Source organism: Thamnophis elegans, chromosome 11 (assembly GCF_009769535.1).
Source record: "Thamnophis elegans isolate rThaEle1 chromosome 11, rThaEle1.pri, whole genome shotgun sequence".
In the NCBI taxonomy this organism is placed as follows: Eukaryota; Metazoa; Chordata; class Lepidosauria; order Squamata; family Colubridae; genus Thamnophis; species Thamnophis elegans.
The window spans coordinates 21,021,953-21,046,816 of NC_045551.1; the positions used below are offsets into that span (position 1 = coordinate 21,021,953).

The 24,864-nt window shown below is 41.1% G+C and overlaps 1 protein-coding gene across 1 annotated transcript in view; it reads right to left on the bottom strand.

Moving 5' to 3' along the window:
• Positions 1-24,864, bottom strand: part of REPS2 (RALBP1 associated Eps domain containing 2) — a 109,885-nt gene that overhangs the window by 22,156 nt on the left and 62,865 nt on the right. The window contains exons 12-15 of the mRNA XM_032226664.1: positions 15,903-15,945; positions 10,043-10,179; positions 4,476-4,534; positions 1,520-1,597 (exon numbers count right to left, since the gene is read on the bottom strand). Coding sequence (XP_032082555.1) covers positions 1,520-1,597; positions 4,476-4,534; positions 10,043-10,179; positions 15,903-15,945 — 317 coding nt within the window. The remainder of the gene's footprint in view (positions 1-1,519; positions 1,598-4,475; positions 4,535-10,042; positions 10,180-15,902; positions 15,946-24,864) is intronic.

The window sequence follows — 24,864 nt, forward strand, 5'->3', positions numbered from 1 at the left end:
AATAGTGATAATGACAGCATGATGTTGAGAAAATTAAATTTGTCCTTTAACAGACAAAATAAAAAAGCTTTACCTCAGTGTAGCTTAGTGTTTATTCAAATCCTTGTGAAACCATTTAGGGCAGTGTTTCTCAACCTTGGCGACTTTAAGTCCTGGTTGGGGGATTCTGGGAGTTGAAGTCCACAGGACTTAAAGTCACCAAGGATGAGAAACACTGTTTTAGGGACTTTATAAAGTTACACTGCATTCTCACGGGTGTACAGTAATGTCTCTCTATGGTTTGAGGAATGAACTATATCACACAAAGCTTGATAGATTCATAAACAATTTTAATGATTTCTCATTAAGATTAAGCTTTGTCTAGCTGGTCAAGAGTGCAAAAGAATAGGATACACAAGCATATTCTGTCTGGTTATTTAATTGGGTTTATATATTAATTCCAAGGATATTTTTGAACTTCAATAATGCTAAAGTCTGAAAAAAAAATGTCCTTGACCACTCATATAGGTAGACCTCGACTTACAACATTTTGTTTCGTGACCGTTCGAAGTTACAACGGCACTGAAAAAAAGTGACACAACCATTTTTCAGACTTATGACTGTTGCAGTATCCTCATGGACACATGATTTACATTTGGATGTTTGGCAACTGACTCACACTTATGATGGTTACAGTGTCCTGGAATCATGTGATCCCCTTTTGTGACCTTCTGGCAAGCAAAGTCAATGGGGAAACCAGATTCATTTAACAATCGTGTTACTAATTCAACAACTGCAGTGATTCACTTAAAAACTGTGGCAAGAAAAGTCATAAAATGGGGAAAAACTCACTTAACTCATTTCTCACTTAGCAATATAAATTCCGGGCTCAATTGTGGTCGTAAATTGAGGACTACCTGTATAGTGTTTTCAAACATCTCTGTGTATAAGGCTGCTGAAAAACAACAAGTCTTTTCTTGCATATCCTTATGAATGTACTATGTTCTGTACGCATTTTTTTTACAAATTAGGCATAACAGAAACTTTTCTATTACTCATAAAATCCATAGTTAGAAACAACTTACAAGGAAGGAAGAATCCCTAAAACTATACTTCTATAGTTTTATTATAAATAATTGTATATTGTATTTGTCTATATTTGAACATATTTAAAACATCACTCTATTCTAAGAAACAAATATACATACATAGCTCCAGCCCAATTTGTAGTCATACATTTATGTATGCATAAAGAAATAAATACATAACTAAATCAAAGTTTGCTAATCTCAATTAAACATACCCTTTTCACCTTTAACTTATTAAAGTAATGTATTAAAGTAACAATTCTTACTCTGTGTGTGTTTGTGTGTGTGTGTGTGTGTATGTCAGTTTGGTACCACTTAAGGTACCAGACAAGACTCCAGGAAATTGTGAGTTCTGGTCCCACTTTAGGCATCATTTATACAAGTAATAAAGATGGGAGATAAACTGTGAAGAATAAAAAAACCTTGTTTTTATTTATAGTTTAAAAGTCTACCTGTTCCTGAAGAGTGAAGTTCATATAGCTTGATTTGGGTTGAGTGCTTGTTGCAGTATTTATGACAGGAAGAGAAACCTGCAGGACACAATCAGAATCAATCTTTTTATGTAGCATGATCAGAAGAAGCAATAGTTAAATAAATAAATGTTAGGTTAAAGTTTTAACTTTAATTTTAAACTTGCAGAATATTTTTAGAATGGTTTTCTTCTTTGGGGAACAATCAGACTTTCAAGTGAAGTAGGAATTCAGAAGAAAAATAAATAAATATAATAAACTTTTAAACAGGAAACCAAACTTTGGTTTAAAAAGAAGCAGATTTTCTTATGTAGAACAGTACTATATATAAATATCACTGACCCTGGAACATGACAGCAAGAAGTCAAAAAATGGGAGAAAACAAGATATAAAAGGAAAATTGACAAATGGCAACTTGTGTGGAAACACTTCCTAAATATACAACTAACATAAAATTAACAAGATCACTATTGCTCTTAATATTTCCATACTGATCCTCTTTTTATTATTTATTAGCATTTGTATTATTTGTCTAAACAAAATTATAGCTGCAAATTTACAATTAAGATTTTTAATTTGCCCAATTTTACAAGTGAAAGTTTTATGTTTGTCTACTGGATTCTACATCACTACAGGTAGTCTCTGACATGACCACAATTGAGCCCAAAATTTCTATTGTTAAGTGAGATATTTGTTAAGTGACTTTTGCCCCATCTTACAACCTTTCTGCCTCAGTTTTTAAGTGAATCATTGTAGCTGATAAAATAGTAACCCAGTTGTTAAATTAATATGGCTTCCCTATTGACCTTGCTTTTCAGATTGCAAAAGGTGATCATACGATCTTGGATAGAGCAATGGTCATAAATATGAACCAGGTACCAAGCATCTGAATTTTGATCACATGACCATGGGATGCTGCAAAGGTCATAACTGTGAAAAATGGTCATAAGTCACTTTTTTCAGTGCCATTGCAACGTTGAACGGTCACTAAACAAAAGTGGTTAGTTGAGGACTACCTGTATTCAGGAATGCCCAATATTTTTGGCTGATAGAAATAATGGATCTTGATGTGGGCTGAAGAGCTTGATGTGGGCTGAAGGGCTGCCAAGGAGGTATTTTGCTTATCTAGTTATAAAAAATCTACAGTAGTGATGTAATCATTCTTAAAACAAAAGAAATCAGAGTGATTCAGATATTGGTGAGTAGCCCTTGATCATATTACTTCAAAAATAAAGCAGATTCTAGCCTTCTGCATAAAGTAGACCTATACATTTAAAATATTATTTCCAATAACAAAACATTCCTGAGAGGGGCTTTCAATGGGTAATATGTGAGTCCTTCAATTCTTCAGAATTTATTAAGCCTAACACTGATCTGAGTTTTTTTGCTCTTTGTTATTTTCCATTTACAATCTAACTTTTTCTTTCAGGTTTACATTTAGACTACAATGACTAAGTTTTATAAATAGTGACTGAACTTGTTTTGATAGGCTGAAATAGTAGTAGTCTGAAAATGTGTTACGTGTCATAAAAGGCATCATAATCAGGTGAAATTCATGCATCCTCATAGATTCTACTACCTTTGTTGGTTTTTTTGGTTTGGTATCTTTGAGTCAAGTTTTTACTCCTGACAAGTGCCTGCACAAGTCCCTGCAGTTTTCCTGGCTGGAAATAATTTGCAAGACAGGACTAGAACTTAACTGTCCCTTGGTTTCTCACCTGGTGCCTTTCTATGATATTTTTATATTATTATATGTAAATTAAAGGGATTATAGTAGTCTGATTTTTTTACAAGCCATATAAAAGATAAATCAGTATTAACAGCACATGATAATACCGGTATATAGAAGTTTGAGCATAAGCATAGACAAAAGTCCTACACTTATTTGCAAAAGAATATGTACCACAGAACGTGGTTCTGAAGACCATTACTGCTGAGTAAATATTTATAAGACTGTATTCTTTAATGAAAATAGAAAAGAAAAAAAATTACCCATTATTATTCCAATAAAATTAGAAAGGAAACATTTGGGACAGTAACCCTTCTCACTGTATGTTTAACTGATTAAACAAGTATTGTGAAGTATGATTATAAAATGCTGTATGTTGTATAATATTTACTTCTCACTACCTAATCACAATGTCTACGAAATATCTAATATTTATGGACACACTTACTTATAGAAGACATATAGAAATTTTGTAAACATTATAAATATTATAAATATTAATTAGATCTGATTTATCCATGACACCCAAAAGTGTGATAGAAATAAAAAATAATGTCTCTATTTCTAGAACTCATCAGCATAATAGTTAATATAATACTGGGCAGTCAGAATTCATCAGTAATCTTAAAAGTATTGTCTCAAAGACAAGCAATTAAGTTTTATTAGAAACTATCATTTAGACTTCCAAAATAAGTTTCAAGTTTCAATCTTTTTTCAAACTGCATTTTGCATAACAAGAGCAGTATTAACCAACTATTATTATATGAAGAAAAGATTCAGAAAGTTTAGGATAGGCTTTGCTGGTTGACCGATATTTTCAATTCCTTAAGTTCCATCGAGAAACATGTTGTTAAAATGTGTAAGTTATAACATTAAAGAGTCTCTACATACAGATAGCCTTTAACTTTGTTTAGTGACTGAGACACTGAAAATTATTTGGATTATTGATTACTGATTATTTGGAAAAATTACATAATTTATAATAATTACTTTGAGACATTTTCTCAATCCCCTTTTCCCTTTGAATACCATTATTTTTAAACTATAGGATGTCTTGTTGAAGTTAACTACTGAATAGTTCCTAAAATTATAATTAATGATGCTATTTTTGTCTTGTGTGCTTTGATAGATGGCTGGGGAAAAAACCTCTTATCTCTCCCTTTTAAGATAGATATTAAGCATAACATCATGCAGAAATTATTAACACACCTGTGATACAAAGGGCCTGGGAGGTAGAGCAGGTGGTGGTGGTATCCAGCCTGATCTAACTGTTGAAATCAAAGGACAAAAATAATACATATGAATGTAATGGATAGTTATGTGTGCCTAGCAGGACAATTCATCTTCACACAAATTAATTTAATAATACAAACTTGAACAATTTGTTAGCATACTTCTGTCTTCACACACACACTCAAAAACCACCCAGAGTTGGATTGAAATGGGTGGCTGCAGAAATTGAAATAAATACACACACACAAACACACATCTATATGTATATATAATACAATACAATACAATAGCAGAGTTGGAAGGGACCTTGGAGGACTTCTAGTCCAACCCTCTGCCTAGGCAGGAAACCCTATACTGCTCCAGACGAATGGCTATCCAACATCTTCTTAAAGACTTCCAGTGTTGGGGCATTCACAACTTCTGGAGGCAAGCTGTTCCACTGATTAATTGTTCTGTCAGGAAATTTCTCCTCAGTTCTAAGTTGCTCCTCTCCTTGATTAGTTTCCGCTCATTGCTTCTTGTTCTACCCTCAGGTGCCTTGGAGAATAGTTTGACTCCCACTTATTTGTGGCAACCCCTGAGATATTGGAACACTGCTATCATGTCTCCCCCTAGTCCTTCTTTTCATTAAACTAGACATACCCAGTTCCTACAACCGTTCATGATGTTTTAGTCTCCAGTCCCCTAATCATCTTTGTTGCTCTTCTCTGCACTCTTTCTAGAGTCTCCACATTTTTTTCTACATTGTGGTGACCAAAACTGAATGCAGTATTCCAAGTGTGGCCTTACCAAGGCATTATAAAGTGGTATTAACACTTCACGTGATCTTGATTGTATCCCTCTGTTTATGTAGCCTAGAACTATATTGGCTTTTTTTGGCAGCTACTGCACACTGTTGTGTCAGCCTCTGCTTCGCTGCTGCTTTTAGGCTGCCATTGAAACGGGGAGGGGGAGGCATGGTATTTGGGAGGCGAATCATTATGTCCTGGAGGATTGTTATTAGGAGCTGTCCTGACCATCTATCTGCGCATGTGGAAGAAGGGAGTTTCCCGCCAAGGCCAACTGTCCAGCATTCCAGCCTGATGATGCTTTTTGAAGATATCTCCCACCTGACGGTTGGGTGAATTATTATTGGACTATGAAATGGGGTGCCAAGGGGAGGGGATTGAATTATACATGATATCTATTGCTTTCGTACCTTTTTACTCAGACTCAGCTTTGCTTTGCTACTCATCGTTTGTAATTAGTAAAAGTACACTTAATTCTAAAGCATGGAGTTGAGTGGTTTCTTTCTTGATTATTAAACGAAGGAGCACCTGACAGTTGGCTCCTATTTAAATGGCTGTCCACTAGGACTCCAAGATCCCTCTCACAGTTACTACTATTGAGCAAGGTACCACCTATACTGTACCTGTGCATTTGGTTTTTCTTGCTTAAATGTAGAACCTTACTCTTTTCATCACTGAATTTCATTTTATTAGATAGTGCCCAAGGTTGAAGTTTGTCAAGATCTTTCTGTATCTTAAGCCTGTCTTCTGGAGTGTTGGCTATTCCTGCCAGCTTGGTGTCATCTGCAAATTTGATGAGTTCCTCATTTATTCCCTCATCCAAATCATTGATGAAGATGTTGAAGAGTACTGGGCCTAAAACAGAGCCTTGTTCTTTCTTCTTCTTTGGATGCTTTTTATCATATGATTTAAATCAAAGAGTCATTTCAGGTTGCCAGATAAACGAAGCTCTTTGGTCCCTCTGCTGTGGCTTCCTGTCAGCTGAACCCACCATTGGCTGGCCCCACCCCTTGTGGGAGAGAAGCGCCCCTGTACTTGCCTCTTCTTCCGGCCCTTCCACCTTGATCGCTTGGAGAGATGCACAACTTTTTATCCACCCTGAGACACTGGACTGACCCAGGTGCAGCTGATGCTCCATGTCATAATAGGCTCAAGGAGGGGGAGGGAACGCCATCTCCCCCCACTGTGAAGTGCGCTAAATTTAAGTTTGCTGCGTAAGGTGCTGCAAGAGCAGCGAGCAAGCCATAGAGGTAGCAAGAGCAGCAGCGTAAGCTGCAACTGGGCCAATGTCTCGGGGTGGAGAGCAAGTCGTGCATCTTCCCAAGCGACCGAGGTGCACACAGCACCAACAAGCGCTGGAAGAAGAGGCAAGTACAGGGCTGCTTCTCTCCTGCTCTGGAATATGGAGTGAGTCTCCCTCCGCCACTGTTGCCCTTACCTTCTCAGGTGAGGAGTGACTGGGAGGGCAAGGAGTGGGGCCAGCCAATGGTAGGATCACCTGACAGGGAGCCACAGCAGAGGGCCCAAAGAGCTGCATGTGGCTCCAGAGCCATGGGTTTCCGACACCCATCCTAAATTTTGCTAACCTATAGTCATGTTCTCTTAAGCCATATTTGGCAATGTATTTAAACTACAAAGAATCTAAGCAATTTGTGATACATGATGAGGTACAAAAAGGTACATAAGAGGCTGCAATAGCTGATTATCATATGGTATGGTCATGGAATTAAAATAGGTTAAAGTTCTTTTGATAATTAACAAGAGTTTATTATCTTCAACAATACACTATTGTATCAATATAACAACAGGTACATGCATGATATTTCCTTTATCATTTGCATATTAGGTAGTCTTCGACTTATGACCACAACTGAGCTCAAAATGTCTGTTGTTAAGCGAGAAATTTGTTAAGTGAGTTTTGCCCCATTTTATGACCTTTATTCCACAGTTGATAAGTGAATCACTGCAGTTGTTAAGTTAGTAATAAGGTTGTTAAGTGAATCGGTCTTCCCCATTGACTTTGTCAGAAGATCGCAAAAAGGGATTACGTGACTCAGGAGCACTGCAGTCTTTATAAATATGAGTCAGTTGACGTGCATCAGAATTATGATCATGTGACCATAAGAATGCTGCAATGGTTGTAAGTGAAAAAATTATGACTCACTTTTTTTTCAGTGCCATTGTAACTTTGAATGGTCACTAAAAGAACTGTTATAAATTATAAATTATAAGCTTAAAAGAGTCAGCGTATTTAGTAACTCCACTGAAAAGTTTGCACTTGATGTTACACAATTTCTTTGTGGCATTGGTTCTATTATGTTTCATTTATATATTTAAAATGTCAACTAGATTGCAGCTACAAGGGATCACCTATTTAAATATTTAAATTATTTTCTCCCAGGTTCCCTTCCCACTTTTAAAAATTATCGAAGACCCCATTTTTTTCTTGTATAGGTTATATACATTAATGTTTACCATAATAAACATATAATTGCTGCATTTGCTGCTAGTACAACTTCTCATTATTGTTTGATGTAATTTTAATATGGTACCATTTTTTCCGCCAAAAGAGACGTCTAGAGCGCCGCTGGAGGGCTAGTAACTCTGAATCAGACCGAGCACTGATGAGAGCCTATGTCAGAGCCTATCTCGTGGCAATACGGGCGGTGAAATGTGCCCATTTTGCCGCTCTGATTGCGTCCACTGAATCGCACCCAGCCACCTTGTTTAGAATAACCCGCTCCCTCTTGAAAGGGAGGGATGCGGATGACCTTTTACAAGGTAGAGCTGAGGAATTTGTTCAGTTTCTAGTGGATAAAATCGTTTGGATTCGGACAGACCTGGACTCCAATTGCTCAGTGCCAGCCGAGGTATTGGGGGAAGGTCTTGAGCGGAGTTTATGGACTGAGTTTCAACTTGTCGTTCATGAGGAAGTGGACAAGGCCATGGGAGTGGTGAGTGCCTCCACTTGTATACTGGACCCGTGCCCCTCCTGGCTGGCCTTGGCCAGCATTGAGGTGACACGTGGCTGGATCCAGACGATAGTTAACATCTCTCTCTGGGAGGGATCCTTCCCGCTCCTCCTAAAGGAAGCGGTGGTGAGACTCCTCCTGAAGAAACCGTCTCTGGATCCAGCCATCTTGAGTAACTATCGTCCAGTCTCCCCTTTGTAGGGAAGGTTGTTGAGAAAGTGATGGCCTTTCAACTCCGGCGGTCCTTGGAGGAAACCAATTATTTGGATTCCTTTCAGTCTGGATTCAGGCCTGGCTACAGCACGGAAACTGCTTTGGTCACGCTGATCGATGATCTCTAGAGAGCCAGGGATAGGAGCCAACAAATACTGTTGCGGGGGGTGGGAGTGGGAGGCACCGTTCTTTGGTGGTTCTCCTCCTACCTCTCGGACAGGTCGCAGTCGGTGTTGGTCGGAGGGCAGAGATCGACCCCTAGGCCCCTCAACTATGGGGTACCGCAGGGTTCGGTCCTGTCCCCCTCCTATTTAACATCTACATGAAGCCGCTGGGTGAGATCATACGTCGGCACGGGATTAAATACCACCAATGCGCGGACAATACACAGTTGTATCTGTCCGCCCCGTGCCAACTCAGTGAAGCGGTTGAAGTGATGTGCCAGTGCCTGGAGGCTGTCAGGGTCTGGATGGGAACGAACAAGCTTGCATTCAATCCCGACAAGACCGAGTGGCTATTGATGCTCCCCCCCAAAGATGGTCCAGCTATTCCATCTCTCAGTCTGGGGGGTGAAATTATACTCCCCTCAGAGAGGGTTCGCAATTTGGGAGTCCTCCTGGATCCGCAGCTGACTTTAGAACACCATCTGTCGGCTGTGACCAGGGGCACCTTTGCCCAGGTTCGCCTGGTGCATCAATTGCGACCCTATCTGGACTGGGAGGCCCTTCGGATAGTCACCCACGCCCTCGTGACCTCAAGACTGGAGTATTGTAACACGCTCTACATGGGGCTGCCCTTGAAGAGTATTCGGAGACTTCAGCTTGTCCAGAATGCAGCCGCGCGAGCGATTGTGGGTGCACCTCGGTACACCCATGTTACACTTATCCTCCACGAGCTGCACTGGCTGCCCATTGGTCTCCGGACATGCTTCAAGGTGCTAGTCGTTACTTTTAAAGCCCTACATGGTATCGGACTTGGGTACTTGAGAGACCGCCTCCTGCCAATTATCTCCCATAGACCTATTAGATCCCACAGACTAGGCCTCCTCCGAATCCCATCTGCCGGCCAGTGTCGGCTGGCAACTCCCTGGGGGAGGGCCTTCTCTGTGGCTGCTCCTGCCCTCTGGAACGATCTCCCCGTTGAGATCCGGACCCTCACCACCCTTCCGGCTTTCCGCAAAGCAATTAAGACCTGGCTGTTCCGGCAGGCCTGGGGCTGTTGAATCTCTCAGCCCCACTCGAGGATATGACCGTTGTTGTTTTTTAAAATGTGTTTGTCTTTTATTTTTTATTCTGTACCCCCTTCCCTCTTTGATTGTTAGCCGCCCTGAGTCTCTCGGGAATAGGGCGGCATACAAATTGAATAAATCCAATCCAATCCAATCCAACAAAATCTAGCTTTATTTTTGAAAACCCTTGAATGGGTCTTGGGGTTTTAGAAGCACATTTTAAAAAACACTGTACTATGGGAAAAATAGGGAATATATTTGGCAGGTAAGAATTTAAACTGTTTGAATTTTTTATAGTATTATTTAATCTTCTGGGAAAATTTAAGGCACTCTATAGCTTACCGTGAGTGTTTTGCTGGAAAATACTATTTAAGTCTAAAGAGGAAGCTCTGGAATGTGATTTTTGAGGTCGTGGTGGGGGAGCTGGTGGTTCTCCCCCTTTGTTCATTGTATCTTCAACAGATGTGCTAGAGTAAGACCTCAAGAGAAAAATTGGAAAAAAGAAAAATTATTGATGGTTTTTGCTCATACTGCAAATAGTTCTAAGCACTCTATTTTTTTCATTATACCATCATTCATGACTCATCAAGGATATACAGTATCTTATCTTTCATACAAGAGCTGAAAGCAGTTTTCATGACAATCCCTTCATTTTATCTGCACAAAAAACCTTGTGAGGTAAGTTTTGCCCAGAATGCGATAACTTGCCCCAGTTCTATTTAATTATTTAGAACTATTAAAATTATTTTAATTTCTGTCATTCACATTCCATCCATCCATCCATCCATCCATCCATCCATCCATCCATCCATCCATCCATCCATCATCCAAGGATCCTTTGGCATCCTTTCTTTAATTATTCTATTCCATTTCTTGATATTAGTGTAACTTTTGTCCTGCGGCAAATTGGTCATGATGAGTTGTCTAATGGTGAGTTGGCTGCGGCAAGATGGTCATAGCAAGTTGGCCAGGGTTAATTGGCTTAGGTGAGATGTCCTAGATGTAGTTTTGCCTAGAATGTACTATTGACCCAAAGTCAACCAATGACTGAGTCTTCTCAGTCCTACTTGTATATCATAAATACCTTAACCAGCATATCAAACTGTCTTAAAATTATATTGGAAGCTATTCATTAAATTATGATCCCTACTTGTCTGTTTGGACAGAGTCCTGATACTTTGCCTGAAATTGAACTGCTTTGTATGCTTCATCAACACCTCCTTAATAAAGAATTGAAGGAATAGGTGCTTATTAAGGGTGACTAGTATAATAGTAAACAGGATGAAACTGTTCCATATGAATCTATGGCATGCGTGGCTTCCGGTTTGTCCGTAGGGCTGTTTTTCGCCCTCTGGAGCCTTCAGGGAAGCCTCTTGAAGGCTCTGGAGGTCAAAAAATGCCCCTACAGATAAACCGGAAGTCATCATTCCCGAACTTCCAGGTTCCTGTAGGGCCATTTTTCCCCCACCAGAGGACCTCCAGGGGGAGCGTGGGGGGGGGGGGCTGTTTTCTCCCTCCCCAGGCTCCTAGAAAGCCTGGGGAGGGCAAAAAAACCGCACCAAAAGTGGGGGGCAGAGGCACTATCATGTGCTGGGGGGGTGTCACGTGTGCATGTACACTGGGTCATACACATAACATATGGGTTTGGCACGTCCACACACAACCCCCCCTGCGCTCCCTCCGCTTTTCACATGGGAGCCAAAAAAGGTTAGCCATCACTGGTATATAGCCATTTACACTTGCACATCTGCCTCTGACTTCTTACCCTCATTTTTAAAAGGATAACTCAATTTAGTATCTGGCAAATTGCTAAGGGAAAGAATTTGTTTAAACTGGAAGTAGTAAGTTTCCAGGGAATACATACAAAAAATAAGGAACACATGAGGAACAATGTATTCAGAGAGGGCTGATTATGTGACTATACTTTGTAGCTGCTGCAAAATCATAGGAAAAGTCTGCTCTGAAGAGTTGCAGATATTTATTTCACACATTTATAAGGCCTGTGACTTCTCAACCACTTCTCCTTGTTTTTTCTTTTGAAGACATTTAGCTTCTTAGATAAGAAGCTTCTTATCCAAGAAGCTAAACTTCTTCAAAAGAAAAAAACAATAAAGTCCAGTTGCCTCCTGAAAAAGCACCTTTGGGACAACCATGACCTGGAAGACTGAGAATCTCTACACACTTTTGTGACCACACATCATTAAAAAACCAAAATCCAAAGGAGAAAATGGTGAACCAAAACGAATAAATAAAAGAAGCAGAAGGGGACTCCACTCAACTAGACCCAAATTCTGCTCACGTTCCCAGGCACTTTGAACACCCTTTCCAAAAGTGAATTAAAAAGAGGCAGAGTTTAGCAACTGCAACTCAAATAAAACTGACTTTTGAAAAGTTGGCGCTAGAGTTAATTTTGTTTTGTTTTATTGCTTTCAAATCAATCTTTACTCTCGGAAACATGCATATTTCAAACACCTTGGACCACACATTTTGAATGGGAACTAAACAGTGGACATATTCTTACACAGGGATTTAATTTTCTAAAATATGTGAAAAGGAACAAAAAAAAATCCACTAATATATCTACAGTACATTCTGTCACTTATTAAAACTATCTGGTTAAAAACTGCATAAGTTGTCATTTAGATACAATAAAAAATATTACCCCCCAAAAGAATACCTTGTTTTGTTGATACTTATTTTTTTTCTCTTTGTAATCTTAATACTATAGGACCATGATGGCAAAACTATGGCACGTGTGCCCGAAGTGGCATGCGGAGCTGTTGCATGGCATGCGCTTCGCTGCCTATTCTGCTTCCAGGTTCCTGGCGCTCATACCACACGATGATCAGCTAGCCTTTGTGTGTGCGTCAATGCTGGAAACTGGAAGAGCTGGTCTTCTGTTTTCCGGCATGAAAATGCATGCCGGCCAGCTGATGGTCATGTGTGCATGTGTATCAGTATCCAGAAGAGTAGTTGGCAGCGCGCATGTGCACATTGGAAATCTAAAATTCATTTTCTGGCGTGCACATGCCCCCCTGGGATGCTCCTCTTCTGGGTTGCGGTCCAGACAAGCACGCGAAGTGCACGTTCCCTTTTCGGCACTCAGTGCCGAAAAGGTTTGCCATCACTGCTACAGGAAGAATAATAGGAAATATTTTCTGACTGACAGTTACCCACTTTGTTTATACAGTTTAACTTTCTTAGGCTTATAGTACTGTAGCTTCATTATAAGGTCAAGGTAAAAAAAATTAAATTAAGTATGGCATTTATTGCAGATACGGATTAGAGGTGGCCATCTTTAAATGTGAAAAGTATATGAACAATTATTACAAGGAACTTTCAAGTGTGTTTATGTTTAGAAATGTATTTGACACTATATTTTTTATATTATTTATAAATTTACTGTGATGTGCCTCCATTTTTGTAAGTAGAATAAATAAAATCCATGCATTTCACAAAAACAAAATAATGTGGGAAAGTACAATTATCTAGTAAATTGTATCATAAAAACTTTTAGGCAATTAAAACTGCAGAAATAAAAGAAAGAGCTATTTACTAAATGAAATGCTTATTTTTGAGGAGAATTCTATCTAAAACAGTTTACGTGATGTCGTTTTTATATCAAAGCTATCGGGCACAGAAGTTGTCAGTCAAAAGGCAATAAATTAGAACCTGTCTGACAAATTCAATATAATATTTGATGGTCCGCTTCAAAAGTGTTATCTGAATTATAGAGGAGAGACCGGATGTACCTCAGCAAGACATACAAAAAAAAAAACGGGGGCTCTGAAAAGTCTCACGTAAATTCTGGCTGACAAACTAATGCCAAGGATCTTTGGATCAGAACTTTCCTGGAGGGAAAGTGAAGAAGGAGCTGTGTCTCATCAGACCCAGAGGAACGGAACAAGTTCCTTGTAGGTCAGAGTTTAGCTCTCTGAATTGGCATCAGGGGAGGCGACATTGTAACATGGACGCTACAAAGTTGAAGCTTCTGGATGAAGCATTTGAGCAGGAGTAGTGTGTGGAAAGAGTAATGAGAGACGATTTAAATAACCAACCGACACACATCAGAATTTGGAAAGGCAAAGAATCACGTGAGTACAAAATAACATGAACGGGTAGATTGGGATTTTGGCGGAAATAAAAGAAAGAAGGAAAAAACATGTGGTTTAAATCGTTAAGCCCAAAGAGAACTGCTTGCTTTAAACAACTTGGAGAAAGAAATGAGAATTGACTAACTCATTGAAATGCAAACTTTGAATTTGGATCTGAAAAGATTGTGTCTTTAAAAGAGATTAACTGACAATTGGGAACCTCACAAGGGAAAAGAAGGAGGGGGGGGAATGGAAGGTAAAAATAGACTTGCTTTGTTTGACTTTGTTCTAATTTACATATCTTAAGCAAGCCTAATCAATGAGAGGTGGAAGATAACAAGAGGAAAAATCAAGAAAAAGCGTTATTTTTTCCGTTCCTAATTCTATTTTTCCTGGAATTAAAACTGGATTTAAAAATATCAAGTTGTATTACTGAAAATCATCGAGTTGAAAGAATATGGAGCCATTTGCCAGAGGGAAGAACAAAGAAAGCGAAGCATTTAAGGAGGGTTTGGATTTGTGGTTGTGGTGGAAAAGAAGAATGTCCCCCACCAATTAACTGTAACTTTTGAACTGGACATTATGGAAAGTTGGGAATTTGAAGAAATACGTGAAATTATAAAAAATATGGACAAGTCATTAACATTTAACTTAGAATTTTGAAGTTAGAAATTAAGGAGAAACAAGAAGCAAGGGAAGAAGAAGGGGAAGGTAGTGAAATTAGAAGCAATAGAAAATAAAAAGCAGACAAAAGATTTCACTGGGTTTGACCGTGGTACAGGGAAAATTGAAAAGGGGGGATATGTCCCAACAAAGAAAAGGGAAGGGATTATAGAAGAAAGGAAAGGAAATGGCCAGACAGGAATAGAGAAGACAGAGAAGGAGTGATAAGAGAAAAGAGGAAGAGAAGACAGGGAGACAGAGGATATATTGAAAAACGCAGCAGGGGGTGATGGAAAAGTTTGAGAAGGAAGAATATATACCCAGTAGAAAGAAAAGCAGCTTAGAGTTTGGGATAAAAGGCTCACTAGGAAGAAATAGAAAGAATAGAGATATGTGATTTACTCTTTTACATGATAGTTAAACTGAGTTGCTAATTGATTGAATATGACAATGAAAAGATAATCAAATGTAAGTTAAAATATATGAAATATGGATACATATAGAACTTTTAAGAAGATGAGGTGAGGTGTATATTGCTTGTTATTTTATACAGCAGGTCAACAGAATTGTAATAAGCATTGAATAGCAAGGATTGTAATTAAAAGATAATTAAATGTAAGCTAAGTAAAGATATGGAAAAATGGAGGGGGAACTTGAAATATACTTATAATGGAAAATTATTGAGATTATAAAGAGAGAACTAAAAATTGGGGGCATGTAATGATGTATAGCTATACAATATTATGATGAGAATAGCTGGAAATTGTAACTAGGACCACACTTTGCCCAAAAAATTTTGGGGGGTGGGTGGGTTAAAATATTACTATATATGTATACTTTTTTTTTGTTTTAAAGGAGGATATATGTTGAAATTATTAATATGAAAGATGTGTATTGAAATGAAATTACTAACACCATCAACATTAAATGGAGTCTGCTCAGATGCTGAACTACACCATGTAAATGAGATGAAGAGTGTGGAAGAGAGGAGAGAGGCAAGAGGAAGAAGAGAGGGTAAGGAGAGAGAGTGGGGGGGGGAAGGGGGAGAGAAAGAAGGAGTGGAAAGAGGAGATAAGAGAAAGAGAAAGGAAAGGGGAAGTAGAGAAGAAAAGGATGAGAGGGAAGAAAGGAGGTAGGGAGGAGGAGAAGAGAAGGAGAAGAAAGCGATGGATAGGGTATAAATATGGTGTATGGAGAGCAGAAGAGCCAATGGGGGTTGATGGTAAGACGAATTGACATAATATTGAATAATACAAAATAGTGTTGTTTGCAATGGTGTACATGTGGTTATTTGTATGAAAATGAAAAAATAAAAAACCTTTAAAAAGTGTTATCTGAATTATTGTAATAGCTAAATCTCTTGGTCTACTTTAGAATTGCAATTTGTTGAAAAAACAGCAAAATAAATACTGATAGAATGACTTTTTATTCCCTTGTTTACTTACCTGGACCTTGGTCTCGTTTTAAGTGTGTTTGATTCTTGAGCAACTAAAATGTAAGATAATTTGTTAATAAAACTGTGAAGAAATAAAACTATTCATAATATCAAATGATGCAACAGTATAACTCATTCTAAACATGAAACTGCTAGTGGATCTCAACTACATTTAGGTAAAAAACATCATTTTCATGATAAAACTATTAGAAAATAAGATTTCCATAGTACAGTCTATATTAGACACTTTTTTGTCTTTCTTTTCTGTGAAACAAACATGGACATTGAGTAAGGTCAAATTTGAATTAAATATTAATTCTACAATTAATTTTAAATATTATGTCCACAATTAACATGTAATGATACTGAGTTTTGGAATAGCAGTATTATAAGTGTCCAGATTTAAGCAAAATGAACTAAATCCTGTGGCAATATTCCTTCTTCTTTTCCTTGCTTGAAAAAAGAAAGTTCTTTAACACTTCACTGCTGGCAGGCAGTTAATTTACACACTTTACCATTACCTCCAAGGCTTTGATAGATAATAGCTTCAATGAAACACCATAATTTTGAAACTCTCATTTGGAAAAAAAAGTTAGCTACATGACACTTATTCAAGAAAATCTGGCAAAAATGATTCACACTCTGGTCAGCGTCTCTTTGCACTTCTACCATCAGGCAGAAGACATCAAAGTATAGCCAGCCGAACAAACAGGTTTAAAGATAGTTTCAATCCTTGGGCTGTGAGACTTTTAAATACAACCCAATCACTCCATGCACACGCTAGTTTTTTCTTTTTCTTTCTTTTTTCATTTCTGTTATAATTTTGCACCGGTGAGGTTAAAACCAATTTCGTTGTATTTAAGTACAATGACAATAAAGATTATACCTAGTCTTACTTATAAAAAAGCAAACAAGAGGATAAGATATTAAGTATTTAGAGTAATCTACATGTAAATAACCTTGTAAGTAGTTTTCACTCAGGTCCACTGTTACCAGCAGGAACTCATTCAAACCTGATTGGTCGGAGGCCCTGCCTACCTCATCCGTTCCCACGATCTAACATTGGTAACGAAGGTGGGATTGGAAGGCAACTAGGCACCGAGAGCAGAAACAATCCAGCAAGTAATGCAGCCCGGAGTGAAGCATGGCAACGATCAGCCATCTTAAAGTGGCAGATTTGAATCAGCTTCAAGAAGAAACAAGATGACTACGCATGCCCCACCAGCTCCGTTCGACCCAGCCACTGAACACTGGGAGTCCTACATGATGAGGTTCGACTGCTCCCTCGAAGCCAATGACCTCCTGAGCCTCTCCGAAGACCGGAAGAAGGCGATGTTTTAAGCTACTGCGGACCTGAGGTGTTCGAGATGGCGAAGGACTTATCCGAGCCAACGCCACTCCATTCAGTTGCTTGGTCGGTGCTTCAACGGATGCTGAAGACACACTATGCTCCCAGACCGTCCAAATATATGAGGAGGCACGAATTGAACCTCCGGAATCAAAGGGAAGGCTAGACAATTAATCAATATGTTGCCGCGCTCTGAAAAGCTGCAGCATACTGTGAATTCAGAGACCTAGATGAGCTCCTCCTTGACCGCATAATTTGTGGTGTTCGGGACATTAACTTGCAAAGAAGGCTGCTTGATAAAACTAACCTCATGCTCCAGATCACCCTAGACAAAGCCAGGGCTACCGAGTCCTTGACCAAGTTGACAGAAACGTTACAGAAACAGAACAGCCCAAAGAGCGCACACAAAACCACCGGTGTGCATCACAAGACCGCAGAGCCAGTAGCGTCAGACAGCAATGACAACGTCTACCGCATGCGCATTGATTGCAAGGAATCGGTGCGGAAATTCGAATCACAGTTTCTACCCTGTACTGGCTGCGGAGGCAATCACCAAAGATTGGCTTGCCATTTCAGGGACGCCATCTGCCAGCATTGTGAGTGGAAGGGACACATCACCAAAGTCTGCAGGAGCGAGTTTCCAGCTGCCACCCAACAGCCACGGAATCAACCGGTATACCCAAAGCCACAGAGACGTGGAACATGGCAACCACGACCCAAGAAACTGGAGCAACGTACCACACGACCATCGGCCAAACCTGCGTCACACAAACCACGAAGCTGAGAGTCACAGTCCTCCTTGAGGGATCCCCTTGCTCCATGGAAATCGATACACGAGGTCATCACTGACCATTATGTCCTGGGCTACACTCAAGAAGATTGTCCCCAACCTGAAGAGGCACGAGCTGCGAGTTCCAGACATCTGCCTAAGTGACTACCAAGGGAACCGAGTCCCGGTTCTTGGACAAGTCACTTTCAGGGTACAATACAAGTCATTCAATGGACTGCTTCTGGTGACAGTAGTAAACGGCGCATTGCAAAACCTCCTAGGACTGAACTGGTTCAAACCCCTGGGCCTTGAAGTAACCGGAATCAATGCCATCCATGACAACAGCATTGAAGAACTCCTTAAGGAGTTTGAAGACGTCTTTGGCACCGGTCTTGGTAAGTACGTGGGGACCCTCATACCATTTAATCTGGACCCAAACGTAGCTCCAATTAGACTGAAACCCAGGAGAGTGCCTTTCGCTCTCCGACGCAAAATTGACTTGGAATTGGACAAGTTAATTGGCCAGGGAATCCTAGAGCCGGTAGATCATGCACACTGGGAGACCCCTATAGCGACTTCGGTCAAGCCTGAGGGGTCAGTCCGCATCTGTGCGGACTATAAATGTACAATTAACAAAGTGTTGCAACAAAGCGCTTACCCTGTACCCATTGTACAGCATTTATTGCATTCACTTGGCCCTGGAAACGTTTTTGCAAAATTGGACATGGTGCAGGCATACCAGCAGTTGCCTGTAGATGGTGCCACAGCAGAGGCCCAAACCACTGTGATGCATAGGGGTGCAATTCAGCGTTAGTATTGTCCCTGGATTGTTCCAAAGCGTCATGGAACGACTTTTGCAGGGGATACCAGGAGTTGTCCCCTATTTTGATGACATATTGATATACGCTGCAAATAAAGAACATGTCAGATGCTGTTTCACTTAATAACCAAGAAAGAAACCACTCAACTCCATTTTGCAGAATTAAGAGTACTTTTACTGATTATAAGCAAATAGAAGCTAAGCAAAGCTGGTTCTGAGCAAAAGCGCGCGTAAGCATAGATATCAATACATGACCCGTTCCCCTCCCCTTGGTAACCCCAGTCCATAGTCCAATCGTATATCTCCACAGCTGTCAGGTGGGAGACATCTTCAAAAATCATCATCAGGTTGGTATGCCAGACAGTTGGCTTTGGCGGGAAACTCCCCTCCTTCCACATGCGCAAACGAATGGTGAGAACAACTCCCAATTCACAGTCCTCCTGTACAGAATATTTCCCTCACCCAAATACCATGCCCTCCCTCCCCATTTCAATGGCAGCCAAAAAGCAAGCAGCAAAACAGAGGCTGACATCCAGCCCTCCTCCAGAAAAAAGGATGTTCATCCCTGTAGAAACGAAAGAGCACAGACAAACAGACGAACAACATAACATAGAAGAAAAAAAAGGGAGGGGAAACAAAAGAGAAATCAATCGAGGTCAAGGTTTGTCTGGGTAGGGAGAGTAGACGTTACGGAGTAGTCGAGGAGCTCGCACATGGGACTTATCAACCCATTCAGCATGAGAGGGAGGGAAATGCTTCCATGACACCAGATACTGAACACGGTTTCTATGTTTTCTAGAGTCCAAAATTTCTTTAACCTCAAAACGCTGTTCACCCTCGATCAGGAGCGGGGCAGGTGGAGCCGCCAAAGGGCCCCGCAACGGAGAAGTACGTTCAGGCTTTAGGAGATTGATATGAAATACCGGGTAGACAGGGTTGAGATATTTAGGCAGTTCCAGATGTACGGACACAGGATTGATGACCTTGACAATTGGGAATGGGCCAACATACTTGGGACCCAATTTCTTAGACTTTTGAGAGGTCTGGAGAAATTTGGTAGATAAATACACACGATCACACACTTTATAGTCCTTTAGCTTCGTTCACTTTTTATCCGCTTGCCTCTTATGTGCTCAATGTGCCGCATCCAACGCCTGGTAAGCCACATCTCCACTCGGTCACTCCACTCGGAAAGGGACAGCACTTGTGGTTTTTCTCGAGGTACCTCGGGGATAGGCACAAAATCATGTCCGTACACTATTTTTAAGGGCGTAAATCCTGTGCTGCTGTGTACTGAGTTGTTGTTATATGCCACCTCAGCAGGAGGCAATAACTCCACCCAATTATCCTGCTGGTAATTGATGAAACATCGGAGATACTGTTCCAGCACAGAATTAGTTCTCTCACAGGCCCCATTAGTTTGAGGGTTGTGGGCGGAGCTTAAGCCCTGGGCGGAGCCTATTAACTTCAAAATCTCTTTCCAAAACAAGGAGGTAAATTGGACCCCCCTATCTGAGATGATGCGGTCCGGTACTCCATGTAGACGATATACATGTGTAATGAACAACTTAGCTAAAGATTTAGTGGACAGGATCTTGGAACAAGGAATAAAATGAACCTGCTTGGAAAACAAGTCGGTAACAACCCAAATCACCGTATTTCCTTGACTTTCCGGCAATTCAACAATGAAATCCATAGAGATCTCCTTCCACGGTGCCTCAGGAGGGGCCACTGCGTGAAACAATCCTTGGGGTTTACCTGGTGGCCGCTTTGCTGCAGCACAAGTGGGGCAGCTAGCTACATAAGATTCAATGTCTTTTTTCAGTGAGGGCCACCAAAATTGTCTTTTAATGAGATGCAGGGATTTTACAAACCCAAAATGTCCAGCCATGTGTGAGTCATGAGCACGTTGAAGAACTAGGCCCCTAATAGTTGCGGGAACATACAACTTAGCTCCAATCCAAGCCAGGCCATCCTTCATGGTGCACTTGTCTGTATGTTGGCAAAACCACTCATCAACTTCAAGGGCCTCCTTGAGTTTTGTAACGAGATCCTGTGTAACCTCCAAGTTGGAAGTAGTTTGGCTTTTGGTGACGACCAGAGCGGCGACGCTTCTCGTTGGCATGACTGGTTGGACCACACTAAGCTTGGAACTGTTATATTGAGGAAGTCTGGACAAAGCATCAGTCATAAAATTCTTCCCTCCTGGGATGTACTTCAAAGTGAAATTGAATCTATTGAAGTATTGTACCCATCTCATTTGTTTGGGCGATAGTTTTCGGGGGGTCATCAATGTCTCTAAGTTTTTGTGATCAGTCCATACCTCAAAAGGGTGTTTAGCCCCCTCCCAAAAATGACGCCAAGTCATCAAGGCCCACTGGACAGCAAAAGCTTCCTTTTCCCAAATAGCCCAATGTCTCTCAATATAAGTATAAGCGCAGGGTTGCAACTTCCCATTTGAATTCGCTTGAAGTAGCACCGCCCCTACTGCAACATCACTAGCATCTGCCTGGACCACAAAAGGTGAATCCATATCCAGGGGTTTCAAAACTGGTTCAGCTGCAAAAAGTCATTTTAGCTTCTCAAATGCCACTTGACATTCCATAGTCCAGTTTAAGGGTTTACCTGGTCTGGGTTTTGCCTCCCCCTTTGATTTTAGGAGGTTCGTAATTGCTAGGGCAATCTTGGCAAAGAAAGCAATAAATTGACGATAGAAATTAACAAAACCTAAGAAACTTTACAACTGTTTGCGTGTGCGGGGGGCCACCCATTCGGTGACTGCTTGGACCTTTGCTGGGTCCATTTCTATTCCTTCGTGAGAGATGCAATATCCCAGGAAATCCACCTTCTCCTGATGAAATTCGCATTTAGACAATTTAGCATACAGTTCCGCTGCACGCAGCTTTTTTAGTACTGTGCGAACTAGTTTCACGTGTTCCTCACGTGTTTCCGTGTAAATAAGGATATCATCAAGATAGACCATCACGCCTTTGTAAAGGTGGTCATGTAAAACTTCATTAATAAATTGCATGAAAACAGCTGGCGCCCCCTGTAGTCCAAATGGCATAACACGAAATTGAAAACAACCAAGTGGGCAGTTAAACGCAGTCTTCCATTCATCCCCTTCTTTAATTCTGACTCAGTAGAAGGCCTCCCGTAGATCCAACTTGGTGAAAATCCTCCCTTTACCCAGCTGGGCCAGCATGTCCTTCATTAACGGCAAAGGGTAGAGATTTTGGACACATACACCATTCAGATTTTTAAAATTCACACACAAACGAAAGGAACCATCTTTCTCTTCTCTAAACATGACTGGAGCAGCAACTCGCGGTCTAGTTGGTTCACTGAATCCCCTCTCAAAATTTTTGTCAATGAATTTTCTCAATTCGTCCATTTCTCTAGGGGTCATTGAGTAAATCTGAGGCTTAGGGAGTTTTACTCCAGGGAGAATGTCTATGCTGCAATTGGTGGGTCTGTGGGAGGGTAACTTATCTGAAGATTTTTCACTGAAAACATCTTTCAGGTCCCAGTATTCTTTTGGGATTTTTTCCTCCCCTTCAATTTTTTCTTGCCCTCTGGCTGCTAGCTTGGGGTCTGAACTATTTGGTTCTGGAATCCCTTCTTCCTTTTCAGGGGGCGTAGAAGATTGGATGCATAACCAACCCTTCCTCCAATTTATGTGTGGATTCCACTTACGCAGCCAGGGCAATCCCAATATAAGGGCCCAGTCCATTCCCGGGGCTAAACTTATTGTCTCTTGGTGGGTTCCCATCCACATCTCAATAGGTTCAGTAACAAAATGAGCAGGGCTCCCTCCTGCAATAGAGCCATCCAATTGGCAAAAAGCAATTGGGATTTTCAAAGTTTTTAGCTTCAATCCCAATTTTTCTTCTATTTCCGGGCTCATAATGCATCGTGTGCATCCGGAATCTAAAAGGGCTAGAATTTTTTCTCGTGCACCAGAAGAGGGCACCCTAAGCTCAACTGGAATAGTCATGGGTCTCGACCGGGAACTTACCCAGCGTCCATCATCAGTCACTTCCTTCCGAAGCTGGCGTGTCCTCCCCCCCTTCACCAGGGCTGAAATACTGAGGAGGTTCCTCCCCTTTCAGGGCAGGTTCTTTCCTCTTGCTGGGAGGTTTTTCCAGCCTCCTCTCTCCGAGGGGGGGGGCCTTTTGGGTCATTTTGACTCGGCAATTAACTGCACAATGCCCCTCCTTCCCACAGCGGAAACACACAAAGGGTTTCAGTTTGCTTGCAGATCCACTTTTCCCTCCTTTCGGGACACCTGGGAGGGGGGTTGGCAGGGGGAGATTTTTCGCCCGCACTCTCCCCTTGGTAATTTCCATATCAGCAGCCACTTCATACCAGGGCTGCAGTCTACGGGGAGGTCTTCGGTTCACACAATGCTGGTAAATTTCTTTGTTTAACCCATCAGTGAAATGGTCTAACAATGCTTCTTCAGACCAACCCCTCATAAAAGCTGATAGCTCCCAAAATTCTTGTACATAATCAGTACTGGCCATTTCCCCTGGGTAAGGGTTTTAAACTTAATTCTGGCTCTTTGCTCTGTGAGGGGATCATCAAAGCGTTTTCTCAAAGCGGCCATAAACCCATTAAAGTCTCTTAATAGTGGGGAATCAGCGTTGTGCAAACCCACCATCCAATCTGCCGCTTTTTTTCCCAAAGCCATCATAATAACTCTTACCTTCGCTTCATCAGAAATCAGTTCATCACCATACATTTGCATGTAGTTCCATGCTTGAACAAGGAAGAATCCTAGATCTTTCGGTTCTCCTCCATATTTTACACTTAAAGGAAGAACCTTAGCCATCCGGCGTCTGCGGGGGGGGGGGCGCTCTTGGAATGTTTCTAGCTGCTGTGATCAGGGTCGGCGCTGGGTCATCTTGTTCAGCTCCCCCTTCAGTCCCTCCAGTTTCTCTCGGATCAGCCAAGGTTTCAGTGCCCCTTTCCTCTGTCTCCTGGAAATCAGCTTCCCTCTCCATGTCACTCTCACAGGCTCTGCATCTCTCCCATGCCCCTTCAAAAAGTTCATCGCTTGGGACATCATAAGGTTCTCCTTCTCAGGATCCCTCCAGTCAGCCATTGTTTTTCTGGGTCTCCTCATAGTAATCCCACTCAAAGGTTCTTCAGGGTCCTCTTTCCGTCCCACTCCCCAAGTTCATCTGGGTCAAATGGATCGTTCTTCCAAGTGCAGGCCAGCCATTTGCTCCGTCTCCAAAGGGCATGCAGCTGCTCCCGTATCTTCTTCTTGATCACTGCCTTGTTGGGACATCCTTCAGGTTTTGGGTGCACCCCACTCGGAAGGTGTCAGCTCCGGGATGGGTGCGAGATGAGATCCAGCTTAATGTCAGATGCTGCTTCACTTAATAACCAAGAAAGAAACCACTCAACTCCATTTTGCAGAATTAAAAGTACTTTTACTCATTATAAGTAAATAGAAGCTAGGCAAAGCTGGATCTGAGCAAAAGCGCGCGTAAGCATAGATATCAATACATGACCCCTTCCCCTCCCCTTGGTAACCCCAGTCCATAGTCCAATCGTATATCTCCACAGCTGTCAGGTGGGAGACATTTTCAAAAATCATCATCAGGTTGGTATGCCGGACAGTTGGCCTTGGCGGGAAACTCCCCTCCTTCGACATGCGCAAACGAATGGTGAGAACAACTCCCAATTAACAGTCCTCCTGTACAGAATATTTCCCTCACCCAAATATCATGCCCTCCCTCCCCATTTCAATGGCAGCCGAAAAGCAAGCAGCAAAACAGAGGCAGACAGAATAACTGTTTAAAATACTTAGGGCTGTTTTGACCAGGATTAGTGAAAAGGGTCTCTACCTTAAAAAGGGAAAATGCCAAAACAATGTGCCAAGGGTCGAGTTCCTAGGATACCTCATTGACAGTTCAGGGATTCACCCCACAAACCAAAAAATTAAAGTCATTCAGAACGTTCACACACCACGAAACCTGACCAAGCTCCAAGCGTTCCTTGGACTACTTAATTTCTACAGCGTT